Source organism: Cupressus sempervirens, chromosome 7 (genome assembly GCF_028749045.1).
Source record: "Cupressus sempervirens isolate cs-2001-9-10 chromosome 7, ASM2874904v1, whole genome shotgun sequence".
In the NCBI taxonomy this organism is placed as follows: domain Eukaryota; kingdom Viridiplantae; phylum Streptophyta; class Pinopsida; order Cupressales; family Cupressaceae; genus Cupressus; species Cupressus sempervirens.
Genome location: NC_143124.1, coordinates 860,006,591 through 860,019,165, shown reverse-complemented (window position 1 = coordinate 860,019,165; position 12,575 = coordinate 860,006,591). Strand labels below are relative to the sequence as shown.

The following is a 12,575-nucleotide window of genomic DNA, read 5'->3' as shown; positions in this document are numbered from 1 at the left end:
TGACAACTTGTGGCTTTGTTTAGTATAAGTATATGATCTTGTAATACATAGAGTAATTATTCATGATGGAGTGAGCAAATGTTTTTGCGAGGAACACATTTTAGCAAAGCTAGTAGTAGAGTATGGGCTTAGGAAACAAGAAGATCGATTGGTAACTTATAAGCTCTAGTTTAGATCTTTCTTGGACTTTCTACCAGATTGTTGTGTTTTTCCAGATCTAGGCTAGCTAGGAGTTATTTAGATCTTGAGAGATCTTACATAACTGTTACTGTAATTCTTTATATTTGGCTATAACTGAGAAGGTCTTACAACTTGGAACATTGCATGTAATTAGTTATTTTATGAATAACGAGTTGACTTATCTATCAAATCTTGTATTTTCTGGTGTACTTATGATGCTTGGTTATTATTGGGGCTAGGTCATCTCCTTTGAAGGTACACCTATCTAGCACTACGTCATTCTCTTTGTGGATTGACAAGGGTCCATTATCCATAGATATATTCTTGTCCAAACATGCTTCACTAGGATGGAGAAGTATCATTGATACATGTTAGGGAGAAGCATATTGAGATGTAAATATAAATGTGCATAAAAAGTAAACTATAGCACAAAAAGGGCGTATGTATGTTCCCCTCCTTATGATAAGTATGTAGCTATAGACATAAAATGTGGCCGTGCATATGCTTTTTCTAAGAAATATTTTATATTCAAGTATAAACTCACCAACTCTTGTATTTTAGTTGTCCTTTAACACTTACTTTTGATCTCTCTCAAATACTATCATTATATGATAAGTCTTTATGATTGAATTGTAATTGAATAGGAAACTAAATCTTTAGGGGGGTCAAAATATCAATGGAAAAAGCTATATGTTTGACTAGTTCAAAAATTAGGTTTTCTCAAATAATTTCTTATCATATAGGTTTCTAATTATAACATAAAAAATGACTTGATATTATATTGATATATTGACTTATTCTTATGATTAATATAATCACAAAGTTTATTTTGTTTAAGAAGGGACTTTTAATATACAATAAGGAGGCAAGAGCATTTGCATATTTGAGTCTATATCCTTATACCGCAACTCTTGTTGAATAATGGTAGTAGAAATAATAGTTTGATGTAGGATCTAGCATTCTAACCTTACATGCAAACACATAGTGGAAGCACTTATAAAATTGGATGGGAAAACATCACGACTCTCAAAGAATTCTAAGGAAGCTTTTAGAAGATTCAATTGAGTTTACATAGTTCAAAAAAATCTTGAGATGTTGGAAATTTATTGCATCTAGATGAGTATCCTTAAAGGTACAATGCATGTGTTAATGCTGAAAGTTGCAACATTGTTGCAAGCAATAATTATGATGATTTATCATGTTAGTAGTTTTTTGGAAAAGGTGATTCTTAAGTTATAAATCAAGTATGACAACCATTATTTGTATCTACTTGCAAGACAATTTTTAAGTGGTGGTTGGATTCCCATATAAAAGAATGTGACAATTTATTGATTATATCATAACACTATCTCATTGTTTTATTTTTTATCACAAAGTTTCAATATATTAACATTTTAGCATTATAGATAAAACCTAAATAATCTACTTGTTATATAAATATGTTTTGATTTCATAATTATATCTTTCATGATATAAATTACATGGCACACATTACACAATCATTCTTATCATACATTCATACACTTTAGATAGTATACATCTATGTTTATTTATTAGTAGTTTTCCCTCCCCATTTTCATACTTAAATTTTATATAATAATTGATTGTGTATTCACTAATTATATATCTTATAATCATTACATGACATCCAAGCCTCTAATTTGATGGTCATAATGACCATTTTTGTACTTTTGTTCTGTATATGACAGCTTCATTTTATTTAGACCATATGAATTAACATGCTATATTGGAGATTTATAATCATTTTCTATTTTTATTTCTTTTTAATACAAATAAAGTAATTTAGACTTTTCCAATTTAATAATATTAATATAATTAATGATATTATTATAAATTATTTAAAAAGTAAAACAAAAGATATTAATATGACCAAACTCTCGTATTGACTCGTATAACAGTAGGAGTGACAGTCAAATTCCAGACCTGATTATATCTATTAAGCCTACATGATTATATATAGATCTCTTTTTCTCATACTGAACTGCTACAGATTAAATCTCTTGGTGGACAACTAATTTGAGGGAAAAAAATCATATCACTATTCTTTTGATGAAGGGCGTGGAAGAAAGCCAGCCATACAATAAAACCGAAACCTTTGAAATGCCTGAATTCCATCCATTGATACATTGTATCTCTCGAGTGTTGATTGCATTCTCTTCCAATTCGCCAAATTCTTCAACTTTATTTTTTCGTTTTCCATATTTTGCTTGTTCTTGCCAATCTTCTTTTTGAGCATCTGCTCTCTTATATCGTTTATATCTTTCTTCAATTCATATGACACTTGCTTTTTCATTCCTTTCATTTCTTCTTTCAACTCACGGGATAAATCGAGCACCTGCTTTTTCAACTCTCCTATTTCTTCTTTCAACTCATCGGACACCTGCTTCATCAATTCTTTCATTTCTTCCTTCAAATCATCAGAGGCTGGCTCCTTTATTTTCTTCATTTCTTTCTTTATCTCGGCCAAAGATTTCTCTAATGCATCAAGTTTGTTAATGTCTTTCTCCACGTTTCCAGTATTATCTGTATTTCCATTCAATTCTTCTTCTTCTTCGTTGCCAGTGGCTGTCATCTTCCGGCTCTCTCTCTCATGTTCTTCTATTAGATGCTCAACAATCATTAGCAGTGAAGGCTCATTCGATTCAGAGGTTTTCAGATCTTTTATCTCATTCCATTTCTGCAAAATATGGGGAAAAAAAATAGTTCTGTTAATATCAATAAATATTTTTTTATGACTCATATCAGTTTCGTTCGAAAGTAATTTGTTTAATTGTAACATGCCATACCTGTATGACAAGATTCATGTTTTCCTGCCATTCCCAACAAACAAAAATCCAGGCGATCAACTGTACTTGCCATCCTGCTAAAGTCTTTGCCTCTTTGCTCACAGAGAAAATGTACCACACCAATCTGTGGTAATTGAGAAGGCGCTTCCATTCACGAGGAAGTTTCCTGCTTTCAGTAGCCAACCTCTGAAAGTAGAAAAATGCATCCTCTTCTCCTTGGCTATATCTCACGAACAACATTTCTCTTATAAGAATTGATGAACTTGAATTTTGCAGATTGTCTAAAACCACAAGAAATATGAATTAGTAACTGCAAACACAAAAAGATCTCATTTGTACTTAGCTTCATTCCTATTAAATATTCAAGTTGCATCTTCACCTGTTTGTGAGGGAGCATCTTCATCAGCTTCAGTGGGCTCAGTTTTCTCTGGTAGATTGGAAGGACCCATAATAACATAAGCATGAGATAGCGGAAAGTTATATTTAACCATAAGCACATGTTTAATTTCTGCCCCACGGAATGAACATGTCTATATTAATGAAGAATTTAAGAATAACACAGAAGTTAGAAGCCTGTGATTGATTACCCGTTTGTATTTTTGTTCTCCATGGAGCTCGGAGTCCATCTATAAAGTCACGCACAATATTTCTGACTGGAAATTTGAGAAACCTTAGGCAACTTTTTTCGCTGTCACCCCTGCTTGAGCGCTTGTCATCTGTAGCTTGGATTGCTACAAATAAACTTGGTGAACCTATGAGTGTACCGTCACATTTCGTAATTAATAACATGTTGAGAACTCAAGTTGATAATTGACAATGATTTCCACTAAACTTTTGTTCTACGGAATAGACATGTCACTGAACTTTAGAACGATCTGTTTTGATCCTTACCCGTTTCTGATATATCTATGACTTGGACTGCAGCAATTTGTCGTTCAGCTTCTCTTCTCTCGCCACCTGTGCATGAGTCCCCATCATCTAGGATGAGACTTGTGGAAGAGATCTTCGTTCTTTAAAAGAAAACAATGTGTTTTGACGAATCCTCTAAGAACTCCATCATTATCTTTCAATGTGTAATAATCCCTGCATCCTTACTCTTTTCATAAAAGCTTTACTGTCCTTTAAAAAAACTTACCCGATTCTTCATTGGAAGGGGCGCCAGAGTCAGCAGGGGCTTCCTCTCCGTGTTCATATACACCCAATTGTGCTTTTAGAAACCTCCTTGATTCTTCATCGCTAGGGTCAGGGAGGTCCAGTGGCAGTTGTATTATTTTCTGTAAATACATGTCAGCCAATTCTTGACTAGTTTTCTTATCATCTCCATATTGCTTCATAATTGCCCTCTGTATTAATCTTTTGTCCATTCCCATCACTACGTTGATTTCACACTCCGCCAACACAAGATTAATGGCTGATAAAACCTGTTACAAATGTAAAATGTGTCAATAGAAACTGAAATAAAAAAGTAAATTAAAGCAAAATAAAAATAAAAGGGATAGAAGATTCCTAAGTGAACAAGTTAAAGCTAATATACCTGTAAGATCACGGATTCCTGGCATCTATCCAGATCGTCCACAAAAACGATTATTCGAAGGTTGTTCCCTGATGCAGGGTTTACCTTCGGAACGCATATTGACTTTTCTAGGCTTTCATGATGGAGGAACCATGATGTTGCCCACAGCCACGATTCAGTAATTAGATGCCATAGAACTGTGAAGGTGGTGAAAATCCAGCCAAAGACAATGAACACCCTGTAAGCTTTTTTACCAATTTCCTCTTTCAAAAATGTGATATCTGAGATTACTGTTTCTTGATAACCCAATTTGTCGGAATGATCTGGAAATGAAATATACTGCATCAGTTGACTACTAACTGGTTTTAATACGCCCATTACAGAATTTGTTACCGTCCACACAATGACAATAATGGCTGCTGGCGGCCATGCATATTTTGTTTTTCCCCATTCCTTCAACTTTTCATTGTCGAACACCACCCATATGATCCAAGTCAATGAGCTTACTAAAACAAGTGCAAGAATAGATGGAAAGAATATTTCAATCCATAGATTGTATTTCTTCGTTCTCCAGGCGTTTCGGCAACAGGTGCTCAGCCATTGAGCTTGGCTCATAACTCCTTCCAATTCTTTGGTGATTTCAACTGCCAAACCTGCTAAGGCTTCTGTATCATTTCTATATTTCCATGCATTGTATTGAACAGTTAAAACTGCAGGCACGTTTTCCTCAGCTGATGGATCTGCTATAGTCCCCGGGGCATTTGGTTCAAACTGAGAATGACAATGATGAACAAACAAAATATAAGTTTTAAGAAAATAAAGTACTGATATCTTATAAAAAAAACTAGAAATAATGCTGAACAATTTTAATTGATATTTGAACAATATTTGTTAATTTTTTAAGAAATTAAAATAGTTAAATATCAGCTTGAATTCTTACCATGCCAGAGCTGTCCATAGCAGCAAGCGATTGAAATAGCTTCCGATCATACTTCTTGTTTAGAAATTCCTCCAACTATCAAACCGACATTTCACTGAATATTTAGTGTGCTGCATAATAAATATAAATTGGAAATCTTTGTGAAAGAAAACCAGTACATTGAGTACGACTTTACCTCTTTCTGGATTTGCTTCATATTCAAATTTCTATTGATGCTTTCTCCACAAGTTATCTGGTTGTAAATGTTTTTACATGTTTTTTCCCCTTTCCTTGTTAATTTATAAGATTTAATATTTGGCAATTCTAGAGCTGCACTAGGTAATTTTGAGGATTCCAATAATGCCATTTGGGCAGCTGTTGTTAATAAAATCTGCTCAGTCTGAACCGTACAGAAAACAAACATAATTTAGATGAATTGCCTGCTTTAGATAAGAGTGTTAGAACTCAAAAAAATAATTTGACGATACCTGCAACATGAGGCTCGACTTTCCCATACCCCAGGAACCAGTGATACCGACAGCAATGGGAGGCCTTGTGTAGGGGTTCAAAAGCAATGCAGCAATACCTTGTGCGTAGTCCACTCTCCCTGTTGAGTACATATATAAGATTCTAAATATTTGTTTAACTCGACTAAACTTCTGATAACCAGCTTCTCAAACGAAATCAATTGTATTGATGTTTACCGAGTGTGTCCAGTACAGCTGGCCTGTCATTTCCCTGGTCTTTGATCGTGTCAATTACATTTGAAACTGCAAACAAAGCGAGCGCCTTATAAATAAAAACCGCAGTTTTGATGTTAATAAGACAACGGAAGTTGGATAGAAAAATTACCCCTCGTTACATTATGTTGGCTTGCTGTATCTAGATTTTTCTTCCAATCGCTGTCAAAAATGTCCCCAATTGGATAACCTTTGATTATTAGCTCTTTCGTCATTTCAATATCTCCCGCAGAAGCAGCCATTCTCAGCAAATTGATGTCTTTCTTTACTTCAACGCTCTTTTTCTGTAGAAGAAATTCACGAAGAGGATCGTCCTTGCTTAGATTTTGGTCAGCAGTTCCTAAACCTGCTGCGGAGGCCCATGAAAGGAGTGATGTCTCTTCTGCAGATTTACATCGCTTGAAAATAGCTTCGGCCATTTTCTGTTTGTCACCAGTTTCTGCTTGCACGGCATAATGAAGAGCGGTTCGGCCATCACAGTCGCGCTCTCTGAGATGGTGAGCACCCTGCTCCAACAGAATTTCCACCGTTTCAATATATCCACGTTTTGCTGCCTTGTGGAGGGCCGTTTGTCCCAGGAAATCTCCTCTGCTTAAATACTTTTCTTTGAATCTGGTGTTGAAAAGAAGGATCTTCACAAATTCGACGTTTCCTTGTGAAACAGCAACATGCAATGGGGTCAGACCACTGCGGTCTATCAAATCCTCCATATGCATACCTCTCTTCTCCCATTCATTCAGCCATTGCATAGTTAGAGCCGTGCCCTTGTACTTTCCTTTAGCTAGATCATACAAAGGGTTTCGGCGGTCTCTATCTTTCATATATAGTAGTTTTGGATTGATCTCCAGAAGAATTTTGCAGAGGTTCTCGTGTCCACTCAAAGCAGCCTCGTGAAGAACGGTCCTTTTTCTTCTGTCACATTCAGCAACCATTTTTACAACTTGTTCCTTGGTTTCTCGCTTTAATGTTGACAAAATGATCTGTCTTGCGCTATCGTCATCATCAAGCATAGCAGCCCGATGCAGAGCCGTTTTGCCATCTTCATCAGAATCACCAGCTGACAGTTTTATACCATTTTCATACAACTTCTCAAAAGTATCTGGAGCACCAACTAGTAAAGAGTAGCGGAGGAGCTGCTTCTGATCATCCACTTTACTAAGATAATGTTCTGCCTCTTTCGACATTGGTAACCACTTGGCTATCAAAGCATAATCTTTCTTCTCAATAGCTTCATCTAAAGGTGCGTTTCCCCTCTTGTCTCTCAAATCAACAGACTCTGCTGCCTGCGAACTCCTCATAAGCACATTTATAAGTTCATCATCCCTTTCTCCTTCAAGTGCATAGTGCAGAGGAGTCATGCCCTTATTGTCTTGAGCATTCACTGAACCATTGAATTCAATGAGCACTTCACACAGACTTGCGTTTCTCCACTCAGAAGCGATGTGAAGAGCGGTCATCCCATTCTCATTAACTGCATTCACAAAGGAAGTTCGACTCTCCGCATCATCACACCCCGCAAGCAAAAGTCGCGCAAACTCTACAGCCTTATCTTTGTCATTGAATTCAGCTACATTGTGCAAGTTAGTGTTTTTAACTTTTCCACGAATTGTATAGCATCCTGCAGGCTCGGCGCCGCATTTCAGTAGCATATCTGCATCTTCAACAGTCACCCATCTTTTATAAATAATCATTGCGGATAAAAGCTTGTTGAGCACACCGTAATTGCCCGTCTTATCGTAACATCTCCATTTCGCGTTATGATTGATGAGCTCCTTAAATCTGTGCGGGTCCCCACCCGCTTCCTCCTCGGCATCAGACAGGAACGGTCCTATGCAACTGTTGCCGACGCAAGCATGTTTCAATGGTTCGTGTACGATGTCGGATCGATAGTAAGACAGCCATTCGAGATTGCAAGTGGCTTCCACCCAATTCTTCTTGCTTCCTTCTTTGGTCTCCATGCGCCTTATACTCTCCAGACGCCAAACTGAAAAATCTTCTACAATAAAGCCCGCAAATGTCTCACACACAAAGCTCCAGAATACCTCTGCAACGTCCTCCGTCTGTGCAAAGCCTGGAAGATAATATTTGTGACCACAAAACCCACTGAAATCCCGCATCCTATTGCCAGTGCGTTCTTCTTCTTCTGTTACAATTTGCATCATGCCACTCAGTACCTCTTCGACTGAATCCGTGCCTGAATAATTCGTCATTCTCCCTTTCTCACGTGCTGCAACTTCCTCATCCCCGAGTCTTCTCGCTAACCTGCCAATGTCTTCATTCATCTTTTTGAATTCTGTGGCATTCACAAATGGTACATTCCCTCCTCTCACATCACTGAGTTTCATCATGGTGTCAGATTTTGACCACGAGTTGAGCAACCAGTAAACAACTTCAAGATTCCAATCATCCACACACAAAAATAATGCCACTTCTTTTCCCAACTGGCTGAGTTTAACATTAGCGTATGGAGTACCTGGAATTGGAGACACATTTAATGAATATTAATTAGCTTCAAAATACTTATTAGTTCACGTAACACCAACTTTTAACTGGTAGATCGATTGTAATCGTAGGCTTTTTGGAAACTTTATCCGATTGAAGGGATCCACGAAATGTTGTAATTTGATAATCTAGGGTTTATGCCTAGCGCGACAACAGTCTATGCCCTTATAATACATATAATTGCCAGCCCACATTCTTGAGGAGTTTGGGCAGCGTTAGTTAAAATTATGTCCATTGTTTAATTTTTCGGAATGTGTACAGATTTTGTGCAATATGACGATATCGAGAAACATTAGGAGACCGAGAGGCCTCTTGGTGGGCCTAAAAGAGATCATGAGGCCTTTTCGGGGTTGCAATTTTTGAATTGTGCTAATCTTTGTGCCTCTAAATAACACTTTTTGGCCCAAAATATTAAATATCAACAACAAATGGCTGAAGTGCAACCACAAAAACTTCAAGCTAGTCAATTTCGAAATGCTCCTGATTATATGGCTAAGCTTATTCAGATTAAAGCAAAGCTTAATTATATGCTACGCTTAATTATGCTCAATATACTGCTAATATTCAAACTGAGATCACTGCTTTGTTCATTGATTATACTAATTTCAATTAGCAGAAGTCTGGTGAGAAAAACAAGAATAATCCACTAAGAAAATTAAATAAGAAGTTATAAAAATTATAAACGAATTTGCACCTTAGAATGGAAGCATATCAGTACATTCTAACTGCAATTGCTTCATTACAAGTCACCAAATTAATAATAACAACGGAGATTTCTTGTCTTGGTAAACTATATTACAAGATTCTACAAGAATATTGCAGAAGATGGAGCAATATTGCTCAATGCACTTCTAAGAAAAAATTTCTCCTGCATGGACTGGCATCCAGACGAAGTTATTAAACATATTAAGGATAAATGTGTCAATGTTCCACTATTGGGATTGCCAGGACCTATCAGAAAATATTTAAAAGTGATGCTAGTGAGACAAGTTGGGGTGAAATTTTAAAACAAAATTTGTTTGATGGACTTCATAAAATAATCATCTATATTTTGGAAGTTTTAAATGAAGTGGAATGAATAATCATTGTACTCATAAATAAATCTTAATCGTGGCTGATTCATTCAGAGCATTTCATCTTTTTGTAGACGATCAACTCTTTCTGCTTAGATCGAAATTGAAAATCGTTAAGGGTTTAGTAAAAGGGATTCTAAAGACAATGTAAAAAGAGGAAGCCTACTAAGATGGGCCCGATTCCAAGACACTTTTGAATTTCAAATTGAACATCTCCTTGGAAGAAAACATATTATTCAGAAGGACACAAAAGAGGGAAAAGTGAGGATGATCCAATCAAGACATCAAACGTGGACTTCGCAGATGACTCTGGATGTTAATCAGATTTCTAAAACCTTGAGAAAACTATTTCAATGCTCACCGCACATTTATAGGTGAAGGCATTTTTAGAATCTATTTTCCAATTCATCCAGATGAAGAAATCCTAAGGTTTCCTAGGGAGTCCTCGCCTACACTTGATAGATCAATTCAAGATACAGAACGGCCTATAAAGATTCCAAATCTACTAGTTTGAGCACTTGAAAGATGGCTTAGAAATCATGCACATGTTGTTAACCAGTTATTTGTGAAAACATATCTTTATGATCTTATTTTTCCATCAAGACATTCTTGTATTCTCAATGTTTATATTGACCCATGGAAAACTAACTATTTGAATAGTTTTTCTTTGAGAATTATGGTCAATAGGTTTGAGAAAATTTGGAAAATCTTTAATGAAAAGAGAGGCTCGTGAATCTTTACCAAGGAATATGTTCAAGCTTACTGTCAATCAACTACATTCTCTCAAAATATGCCTTGCAGAGTCTACAGAAGACAAGTCATCTGGAAAGAACCTCATCTAGTTACAACTCTGTGCTGCAGGTTATAGATTAAAAAATAGAATATTCAATTTTCTCTTCAATAAGTAAAATATAACATAACAAATATGCATGTTTTGAATCTTGATTTGTCTTTTAGCTAAGTAGTCACAAGTTGGAAGATCACCTTCATCAAAGTCACTTAAAAATCAAACTTAATCCAACAATATTTCCTAAAGTTTGAACCTTGATAAATAGCATAGTCAAGTTGCATACAATTATTTTTTCAATTATACTGAACCAATTAAACTATAAACTTTTAACCAATTTTAAAATTTTAATAATATTTTTAATTCTTATAACTATATCTTAACAATTTCATTCAAATCTACTTTATTTGAGCATTTTACTTTGAATCTTATAAAAACAGAACTACAATGTAAGGAAAGAGTAGATATTGAAATCGTCAACCTAAATGATTTGTGCATACCTAACAATATGTTCTCTACTTCATATATCTTTTCAACCAGAATTAAACTGAAAAAGGCGTGAAATTATGCTTGAAGTAAAGATGATAAAGGCTTAATATTATGCTTGCAAGTAAAGATCAATAACAGCATGGTAAAGAAAAAGCAAAAGTTGAATTTAGACTCAGATAATATCTTCACTATTCAAACACGCTAGTGCTGAATCGCGATTAAGCAGTTATATTATGTATAAATGTTATGAATACCAACTTCTGCATGGATTGAACAAGTGCACAATTAAAATGAATTAAGAATTGCTACTGAAAAGGAATCTAATAACTAAGAAATTAGTTTAGTTTGGATGAGTCAAGTAGAGAAAATAAGCTGTATTTAGCTATAGCGTTCAAGAATGTTAGGTAAGGAATGTTAGGTAAAGCAAGTAAAAGCTATAATTGAAGTACTAGAAATAACTCTAAAAATATGAGCTTACGAATAATGTTCGGGCGTAGGTAAAATTAAAGGATGTAGATGTTTGAGTCTCAATGAGGAGCATACCAGATTCATCCTCTGCAGATTTGTAAGTTTCGATGAGGAGCATGTAACCCATACAACCTCTGAACTCATTTTTGATCTCATAACCATAACCAGGTCCACTTATCCAACCATCCAACAGACGCGCTCTGTCCCATTCCTTTAGATGTTGTTCTTCTTTAATACTCTCCAGCCCATTCATGGCTTCTTCCCAAGTTGCCAAACGCCATCCATTTGGAGTACTGTGAAAGCTCCTTTCAACCTTCTTGAAACTCCTTGCTATCTCCATTTCCTCCTCTGGTTTAAACAAGGGTTTAATGCACTGAAGTCCACTTAAAAAACAAATATACACCTAAATCCATCCAAAGAAACAAAAGCTCAGATTCCTTACACAACAGGATCGTCGACCTCTTTTGAAATATTTTAGTGTAATTGAAAATAGCCAAAGCATAAATAGTTTCCTGAAGCGATTTCCGCTGTAGTAACATCAACAAAATCAGAGCTAATATCTTATCTGCAGAAGACCTCTTCGAACATTACTAACACCCACTCCAACACTGCAACGCAGTTTTCATATTTATATGCTTTTGTGAGTTATTTCGTTTTTTTAAATCCTCAATTAATTAAAAACCATGATGATTCCTTCCTAGATGTTGCACAGATTTGTTTATGCAAGAATCAAAATGTATTCTTTGACCTGATCTTCAAAATTAATTTAAAATTCAAACTAAACTAGAATACAGCTGTCTTTTATTATTTTCATTGTATGCTCTACAAAATGACAAGGAAAAACGAATCAAGTGGTCCATTCTGATCCAGAAGTAGTTGTGTAAGGGGCATTTGTTTAATCCTTTTTGCAGTGGATCCGAGGTCCACCAGTGGCTTGCCACTATTGTCTGGCATGCGGTCTAATAGAATCTTAATAATAAATAACTCCAGTGGAAACTTAAAAGTAAACTGCACTCTTATCAAAATCTTAGATGTAATTCCAGATATAATGGTAGTTATAATATTTATTTTAGAATGTTAATTATAGATCTATTGTT

The 12,575-nt window shown here is 35.5% G+C and overlaps 1 protein-coding gene across 2 annotated transcripts; it reads right to left on the bottom strand.

Annotated features, from left to right (window-relative positions):
* Nucleotides 1-2,101: 2,101 nt before the first annotated feature.
* LOC149550170 (uncharacterized) lies at nt 2,102-12,207 on the bottom strand. 2 transcript variants are annotated; one of them, XM_089793285.1, is made up of 14 exons: nt 11,921-12,198; nt 11,554-11,826; nt 6,272-8,632; nt 6,124-6,189; nt 5,908-6,026; nt 5,616-5,819; nt 5,441-5,515; nt 4,522-5,271; nt 4,123-4,408; nt 3,879-3,944; nt 3,575-3,739; nt 3,367-3,414; nt 2,988-3,268; nt 2,102-2,878 (listed from the first exon to the last, which is right to left on the bottom strand). In XM_089793285.1, the coding sequence occupies exons 2-14, from the start codon at nt 11,816-11,818 to the stop codon at nt 2,240-2,242; spliced, it is 5,325 nt and encodes a 1,774-aa protein (XP_089649411.1). In that variant the 5' UTR covers nt 11,819-11,826; nt 11,921-12,198; the 3' UTR covers nt 2,102-2,239. The 2 variants fall into 2 exon arrangements, 1 of the variants encoding a protein (XP_089649411.1); XR_016354174.1 differs by having other exon boundaries at nt 2,742-2,878; nt 2,988-3,207; nt 11,554-12,207.
* Between the last annotated feature and the right edge of the window lie 368 nt (nt 12,208-12,575).